Consider the following 9048-nt stretch of genomic DNA (forward strand, 5'->3'; position numbering starts at 1 on the left):
CCAAGATCACATCCCAGTTTGCTGAACAGCACAATATTCTCATTGAGAAAGAGCAGCGCGCACTGGGAGATATCCGAGAGGAAGAGAAGAGGATTCTAAATTCAATGGAGAAAAATCTTGGAGAGATTCAAGAGAATTTAAAATATACTCAGGAGAAAACTCTTAAACTTGCAGCAACAGATGAATCAAAAAGACAGTGTGGTGTTTCTGAAGGTGAGGGGTTACACCACAGTTTGGTAAAGTGCACTCACAAAATTGTGGATGACATTTCAGAAATATATCTTGCAATTATCAGTAATTCAGAACTATGTAAATGGTTAATCTGTTTTAACAGTTGTGCCCAAACTAATTGCCCCCCCCGTATAATCTATGGGATCTCAAGACGGCCTTGCTTGAATGTAGGGAGGTGTTTGCATTCCATAGCGTTTACAGCAATAACAGGTGATCCTATGTCTGATCCCAAGGACCACGGAATGGTCAGTGAATATCTGGGAATCTCCAAGCAAGAGACTGTGAGAGGTTTAACATGTTAGACGTATTTATACCAGAGGAGGATACATTTTGGACAATTTGAGGATTGTAATCGAAGGGAATGGGGCAAAGAGGAGGAATTCAGTCCTGGGCTAGATCAGCCATTACCACATTGTGGCGATTAATCTTGTGATCAAGAACGTGGCGCGCACATCAGATTGATCATCTATATCCGGTTCCCATCAGCAGTGGGTGGTCACCTTGAGGGTATTTGCTCTGTTTGTTTTGTCCACCTTGTTTCACCATAGAATGACATCCCATTCTCCATCATAGACAGGCCATTCGATTTGAGATGTTATTTCATCCCCACCCATTTAATTCCATCGATAATATTAAATTCTGTCTCATCATTCCTGACATCTTCTCCAGATGAAATCCCATGACCATCCCAGTCTTTTCATTAAGTTCCATCTTCTCGGTTATGGCGTCATTCTCAAGAACATTCCTTATGCTTTCCCCCATCGTTCTACATCTGGGCGGCAATAATCGCTATCTGTCTGCATGCCAGTGGAGATAAGAGTTGGGAAATGGGAATTATCAGAGGGTTGTAGAAATGTGGTGAAATTCCCGATGTCGGGATGAGGACGGTTCATCTCAATCAATTGAGATTTGTGTTTTATTTATTTTAGGAGGAAGCTGGTCGCAAGCAAAGGTAGGACATTGTCCTGATGGAAATAATGTAAGCTTTTGTGCAACAACTGAAAACATTTCTAATGCTCAGTTTATAACCGGCTGTTCAATATTTCCAGGGTTCGTGATGAAGCCAAACCAATGTCCGTGGTAGATGAAGAATTGCCGATTGAAAAGTTGCATTGCCCTGTTTCGTTCAACACGACATTCAAAGAAATATCTGATTGCATCAAGCAAGGTATAGCTTATACCTTTTCCATTATTCTTGTTTCTGACATATTTAAACCTTACACCTGACACGTAACACTTTATAATTTCCCAGCCTCGCACAGCCCAGTTTGAAATTCCCCACAAAATCCATAAACACAACTGCCGTGTCCCAATGACATGTTTTCCACGTACATTGACTCCATCCTATCCCCCCTGGTCCAATCCGTACCGACCTATGTCCAAGATACCTCACATGCCTACGTCCCTTTAATGACTTCTGCTTTCAGAGCCCCCACCGCCTCATCTTTACCATGGACGTTCATTCACTCTACACGTCCACCCCCCACCAGGAAGGCATTAAAGTCCACCGTTTCTTCCTCGACCGCAGAACCATCCAATTTCCCTCCACTAACACTACTCCGCCTAGTGGAGCTGGTTCTCACTCTTAATAACTTCTCCTTCGAATCCTCACACTTCCTCCAAGTCCAAGGCCCTATCCCCGAACTCGATCTCCATTACATTGATGACTGCATCGGTGCTACCTCCTGCAGCCATGCAGAACTCATGGACTGCATCAACGTCATCACTAATTTATATCCTGCAATCAAATTTACTTGGAACATCACCGACACCTCCCTCCCCTTTCTTGATCTCACAGTATCCATCACAGGAAATAGACTATCGATAGACATCTATTACAAACCCACTTACTCCCACAACTATCTCGACTACACTTCTCCACACACTGCTTCCTGTAAAAACTCCACTCTCAATTCCTCCGTCCTCACCGCATCTGCCAAGATGAGGTGTTCCATACCAGGATATCCGATATGTCCTCATTCTTTAGGGAACCGGGGTTCCCCTCTCCCATCATAGACGAGGCCCTCACTATGTCTCCTCGGTACCACGCAGCTCCGTATCATGGCGACTTCACTCCACCCCACACCTCTACCTCCTCTTTAACAACCTCAAATTCCCACTCACCTCAATATCCTCTTCTCCGACATGCCGCCATCTCTGAATGGCCCACTTCATTCCTCCATCCCCACCACAATCTCGCAATCCTCGGTCAGGTTTCCAGTTGGCCGTCCGCCTGTCCCTGAGGCCGAGCGGCCTCTCCCCGGTCCCTGGGCCGCGCTGCCCGAGTCTCCCCGGTCCCTGGGCCGCGCTGCCCGAGTCTCCCCCGACCGCCGGAGACTCTCTAATTCTCTGATTCTCCCCCCAGTCTCCGTCACCCTGGATGTGGAAACAGCGGGTCCTGTGCTCGAAGTATCTGCGGATCGGAAGAGGGTGAGATGTACCGGGACCAAGATGAGTCTCCCTGACACCGGGAAGAGGTTTACACACACTCCGTGTTTGCTGGGATTGGAGGGATTCACATCGGGGAGACATTCGTGGGCGGTGGAGGTTGCGGGGAATCGGCGCTGGAGTCTGGGAGTCGCCGCTGAGTCTGTGGAGAGGAAGGGGGAGGTCACACTGACACCTGAGACTGGAGTCTGGAGCATCGGGCGGTGGGATGACAAGTTTGTTGCCCTCACCTCCCCTCCATCCCCTCTCCACGCCGTTCCATCCCCGGGAGGGTGGGAGTTTATTTCAGTTACGTGTCTGGGAGAGTTTACGACGCGGACACCAAATCCCATCTCCACACCCTCACTGGGAATAAATTCACGGGAAAACTTTATCCTTTCTTCGGGACGTGGGATGGAAAACATTGGCTGAGAATGTGCTCCAGTTCCAAAACACAATAGAAAATATGGGCATGTGTAGGCCATTTGGACCTTCGAGTCAGCACTGCCATTCAATGTGATCTTGGTTGATTATCCCCAATCAGTACCCCGTTCCTGACTTCTCAGTTGTAAGTTTCTATAAGATCCCCCCTCAATCGTCTAAATTCTAGCGAGTACAATACAAGTCTATCCAGTCTTTCTTTGTATGAAAGTCCTGCCATCCCAAGAATCAGTCTGGTGAACCTTCTCTGTACTCCCTCTACGGTAAGAATGTCTTTCCTCAGATTAGGAGACCAAACCTGTACGTCATACTCCAGGTGTGGTCTCACTAAGCCCCTGTACAACTGCAGTAGAACCTCCCTGCTCTTATACTCAAATCCTTTTGCCATGAATGCCAACGTACCATTCACTTTTTTCACTGCCTGGTGCACCTGCATGCCTACTTTCAATAGTTGTTGTACCATACCACCCAGGTCTCGTTGCATCTCCCCATTTCCTAATCGGCCACCACTGAGATAATAATCTACCTTCCTTTTCTTGCCACCAAAGTGGATAACCTCACATGCATCTGCCCACTCACACAACCTATGCAAGTCAACCTGCAGCCCCATAACATCCTCCTCGCAGCTCACACTGCCGCCCAGCTTTGTGTCATCCGCAAACTTGGAGATGTTACATTACATTCTCTCGTCAAAAATAATATTGTAAATTACTGGGGTCCCGCACTGAACATTGCGACACCCCCTGATTCAATTGGTGACTGTAAATTATCCCTGCGAAAGTGGGTGGTTGGTGGATAAATGTAAATTAATGGGCAGGTGCAAAGGAATAAGAGGCAGGTATTGTATTGGGGGTAGAGGATTGATGGGTTGTAAGATTACCCTCACAACATTTCAGAAGCATTCAGAGAAGCTATTGAATTACCAAAGCAAATAAAAACTGTACCGGGCAAATGTCACGATCAAAGTCGTGATGAAACACAGTCAGTGACATTATATATTGATCGTCACCTTTCATTTCACAGGAACAGTCACACAGCCTTCAGTCCAAGATCACATCCCAGTTTGCTGAACAGCACAATATTCTCATTGAGAAAGAGCAGCGCGCACTGGGAGATATCCGAGAGGAAGAGAAGAGGATTCTAAATTCAATGGAGAAAAATCTTGGAGAGATTCAAGAGAATTTAAAATATACTCAGGAGAAACTCTTAAACTTGCAGCAACAGATGAATGAAAAAGACAGTGTGGTGTTTCTGAAGGTGAGGGGTACACCACAGTTTGGTAAAGTGCACTCACAAAATTGCGGATGATATTTCAGAAATATATGTTGCAATTATCAGTAATTCAGAACTAGGTAAATGGATAATCTGTTTCAACAGTTGTTGTTCCCAAACTAATTGGCCTCCCGTATAATCTATGGGATCTCAAGACGGCCTTGCTTGAATGTAGGGAGGTGTTTGCATTCCATAGCGTTTACAGCAATAACAGGTGATCCTATGTCTGATCCCAAGGACCACGGAATGGTCAGTGAATATCTGGGAATCTCCAAGCAAGAGACTCTGAGAGGTTTAACATGTTAGACGTATTTATACCAGAGGAGGATACATTTTGGACAATTTGAGGATTCTAATCGAAGGGAATGGGGCAAAGAGGAGGAATTCAGTCCTGGGCTAGATCAGCCATTACCACATTGTGGCGATTAATCTTGTGATCTAGAACGTGGCGCGCACATCAGATTGATCATCTATATCCGGTTCCCATCAGCAGTGGGTGGTCACCTTGAGGGTATTTGCTCTGTTTGTTTTGTCCACCTTGTTTCACCATAGAATGACATCCCATTCTCCATCATAGACAGGCCATTCGATTTGAGATGTTATTTCATCCCCACCCATTTAATTCCATCGATAATATTAAATTCTGTCTCATCATTCCTGACATCTTCTCCAGATGAAATCCCATGACCATCCCAGTCTTTTCATTAAGTTCCATCTTCTCGGTTATGGCGTCATTCTCAAGAACATTCCTTATGCTTTCCCCCATCGTTCTACATCTGGGCGGCAATAATCGCTATCTGTCTGCATGACAGTGGAGATAAGAGTTGGGAAATGGGAATTATCAGAGGGTTGTAGAAATGTGGTGAAATTCCCGATGTCGGGATGAGGACGGTTCATCTCAATCAATTGAGATTTGTGTTTTATTTATTTTAGGAGGAAGCTGGTCGCAAGCAAAGGTAGGACATTGTCCTGATGGAAATAGTGTAAGCTTTTGTGCAACAACTGAAAACATTTCTAATGCTCAGTTTATAACCGGCTGTTCAATATTTCCAGGGTTCGTGATGAAGCCAAACCAATGTCCGTGGTAGATGAAGCCTTGCCGATTGAAAAGTTGCATTGCCCTGTTTCGTTCAACACGACATTCAAAGAAATATCTGATTGCATCAAGCAAGGTATAGCTTATACCTTTTCCATTATTCTTGTTTCTGACATATTTAAACCTTACACCTGACACGTAACACTTTATAATTTCCCAGCCTCGCACAGCCCAGTTTGAAATTCCCCACAAAATCCATAAACACAACTGCCGTGTCCCAATGACATGTTTTCCACGTACATTGACTCCATCCTATCCCCCCTGGTCCAATCCGTACCGACCTATGTCCAAGATACCTCACATGCCTACGTCCCTTTAATGACTTCTGCTTTCAGAGCCCCCACCGCCTCATCTTTACCATGGACGTTCATTCACTCTACACGTCAATCCCCCACCAGGAAGGCATTAAAGTCCACCGTTTCTTCCTCGACCGCAGAACCATCCAATTTCCCTCCACTAACACTACTCCGCCTAGTGGAGCTGGTTCTCACTCTTAATAACTTCTCCTTCGAATCCTCACACTTCCTCCAAGTCCAAGGCCCTATCCCCGAACTCGATCTCCATTACATTGATGACTGCATCGGTGCTACCTCCTGCAGCCATGCAGAACTCATGGACTGCATCAACTTCATCACTAATTTATATCCTGCAATCAAATTTACTTGGAACAACACCGACACCTCCCTCCCCTTTCTTGATCTCACAGTATCCATCACAGGAAATAGACTATCGATAGACATCTATTACAAACCCACTTACTCCCACAACTATCTCGACTACACTTCTCCACACACTGCTTCCTGTAAAAACTCCACTCTCAATTCCTCCGTCCTCACCGCATCTGCCAAGATGAGGTGTTCCATACCAGGATATCCGATATGTCCTCATTCTTTAGGGAACCGGGGTTCCCCTCTCCCATCATAGACGAGGCCCTCACTATGTCTCCTCGGTACCACGCAGCTCCGTATCATGGCGACTTCACTCCACCCCACACCTCTACCTCCTCTTTAACAACCTCAAATTCCCACTCACCTCAATATCCTCTTCTCCGACATGCCGCCATCTCTGAATGGCCCACTTCATTCCTCCATCCCCACCACAATCTCGCAATCCTCGGTCAGGTTTCCAGTTGGCCGTCCGCCTGTCCCTGAGGCCGAGCGGCCTCTCCCCGGTCCCTGGGCCGCGCTGCCCGAGTCTCCCCGGTCCCTGGGCCGCGCTGCCCGAGTCTCCCCCGACCGCCGGAGACTCTCTAATTCTCTGATTCTCCCCCCAGTCTCCGTCACCCTGGATGTGGAAACAGCGGGTCCTGTGCTCGAAGTATCTGCGGATCGGAAGAGGGTGAGATGTACCGGGACCAAGATGAGTCTCCCTGACACCGGGAAGAGGTTTACACACAGTCCGTGTTTGCTGGGATTGGAGGGATTCACATCGGGGAGACATTCGTGGGCGGTGGAGGTTGCGGGGAGTCGGCGCTGGAGTCTGGGAGTCGCCGCTGAGTCCGTGGAGAGGACGGGGGAGGTCACACTGACACCTGAGACTGGAGTCTGGAGTATCGGGCGGTGGGATGACAAGTTTGTTGCCCTCACCTCCCCTCCATCCCCTCTCCACGCCCGTTCCATCCCCGGGAGGGTGGGAGTTTATTTCAGTTACGTGTCTGGGAGAGTTTCATTTTCCGACGCGGACACCAAATCCCATCTCCACACCCTCACTGGGAATAAATTCACGGGAAAACTTTATCCTTTCTTCGGGACGTGGGATGGAAAACATTGGCTGAGAATGTGCTCCAGTTCCAAAACACAATAGAAAATATGGGCATGTGTAGGCCATTTGGACCTTCGAGCCAGCACTGCCATTCAATGTGATCTTGGTTGATTATCCCCAATCAGTACCCCGTTCCTGACTTCTCCCCATATCCCCCGATTAGGCTATTTTTAAGAGCCCTATCTAGCTCTCTCTTGAAAGCTTCCAGAGAACATGCCTCCACCCTTAGGCAGAGCATTCCACAGACTCCCCACTCTCTGTGAGATAAAGCGTTTCCTCGTCTCCGTTCTCAGTGGCTTACTCATTATTCTTAAACTGTGGCCCTTGGTTCTGGACTCCCCCTACATCGGGAACATGTTTAATGCTCTAGCGTGTCCAAGCCCTTAACAATCTTAAATGTCTCAATGAGCTAACCTCTCATCCTTTTAAACTCCAGAGTGTACAAGCCCAGCTGCTCCATTCTCTCAGCATACGACAGTCCCGCCATCCCGGGAATTAACCTTGTAAACCTACGCTGCACTCCCTCAATAGCAAGAATGTCCTTCCTCAAATTAGGGGATCAAAACTGCACGCAATACTCCAAGTGTGGTCTCACTAGGGTTCTGTACAACTGCAGAAGGACTTATTTGTTCCTATATTTGATTCCTCTTGTTATTAATGCCAACATGCCATTCGTTGTCTTCACTGCCTGCTGCACCTCCATGCTTACTTTCTTAGACTGATGAACAAGGACACCGCAGATCCCGTTGTACTTCCCCTTTTCCCAACTTGACACCATTTAGACAGTAATCTGCCTTCCTGTTTTAGCAACCAAAGTGGATAACCTCACATTTATCTGCATTAAACTTCGTCTGCCATGCATATGCCCACTCCCTCAATCTATCCAAGTCACCCTGCATTCTCATAGCATCCTCCTCACAGTTCACACTGCCACCCAGCTTTGAGTCATCAGCAAATTTGCTAATGTTACCTTGAATCCCGTCATCCAAATCATTGATATATGTTGCAAAATAGCTGCGGTCCCAGCACCGAGCCTTGCGGTACCCCATTAGTTCCGGCCTACCATTCTGAAAGGGACCCGTTAATCCCTACTCTTTGTTTCCTGTCTGCCAACCACTTCTCTGTCCATGTCAGCACTCTACCACAATACATGTGCCCTAATTTTGCACACTAGTCTCCTATGTGGGACCTTATGAAAGGCTTTCTGAAAGTCCAGGTACACTACATCCACTGTCTCTCCCGTGTCCATTTTCCTAGTTACATCATCAAACAATTCCAGACGATTAGTTAAGTATGAATTCCCGTTCATAAATCCATGCTGAATGATCGATCCTGTTACAGCTATCCAAATATGCGGCTATCTCATATTTTATCATTGACTCCAGCATCTTCCCCACCACCGATGTGAGGCTAACTGGTCTATAATTCCCCGTTTTTTTTCTCTCCCGCCTTTCTTAAAAAGTGGGATAACATTAGCTATCCTCCAATCCACAGGAACTGATATGTGTCTACAGAACATTGGAAAATTATCACCAATGCATCCACGATTTATAGAGCTACTTCCTTAAGTACATACAAACATAGAAACAGAAAATAGGTGCAGGAGCAGGCCATTCGGCCCTTCCGGCCTGCGCCGCCATTCAATATGACCATGGATAATCATCCAACTCAGCATCCTGTACCTACCTTCTCTCCATACCCCATGTTACCTTTAGTCACAAGGGCCACATCTAATTCCATCTTAAATATAGCCAATTAACTGGCCTCAACTACCTTCTGTGGCAGAGAATTCCAGAGATTCACCACTCTGTGTGAAAAAT

General features: G+C 46.8%; 1 protein-coding gene across 1 annotated transcript; it reads left to right on the top strand.

Annotated features, from left to right (window-relative positions):
* Positions 1-10: 10 nt before the first annotated feature.
* On the top strand, positions 11-7270 carry LOC129715531 (E3 ubiquitin-protein ligase TRIM39-like). The gene is made up of 7 exons (XM_055665400.1): positions 11-213; positions 1161-1183; positions 1281-1399; positions 2597-4356; positions 5305-5327; positions 5425-5543; positions 6741-7270. The coding sequence occupies exons 4-7, from the start codon at positions 4249-4251 to the stop codon at positions 7268-7270; spliced, it is 780 nt and encodes a 259-aa protein (XP_055521375.1). The 5' UTR covers positions 11-213; positions 1161-1183; positions 1281-1399; positions 2597-4248.
* Positions 7271-9048: the final 1778 nt, after the last annotated feature.

Source organism: Leucoraja erinacea, unplaced genomic scaffold, assembly GCF_028641065.1.
Source record: "Leucoraja erinacea ecotype New England unplaced genomic scaffold, Leri_hhj_1 Leri_1228S, whole genome shotgun sequence".
Classification (NCBI taxonomy): Eukaryota; Metazoa; Chordata; class Chondrichthyes; order Rajiformes; family Rajidae; genus Leucoraja; species Leucoraja erinaceus.

Coding starts and splice junctions, on each gene's coding strand:
- LOC129715531 (XM_055665400.1), top strand. CDS start 4,249: ATGGAGAAAAATCTTGGAGAGATTCAAGAGAATTTAAAATATACTCAG. Junction 4,357..5,304: donor ACAGTGTGGTGTTTCTGAAG/GTGAGGGGTACA, acceptor TATTTATTTTAG/GAGGAAGCTGGTCGCAAGCA. Junction 5,328..5,424: donor GAAGCTGGTCGCAAGCAAAG/GTAGGACATTGT, acceptor CAATATTTCCAG/GGTTCGTGATGAAGCCAAAC.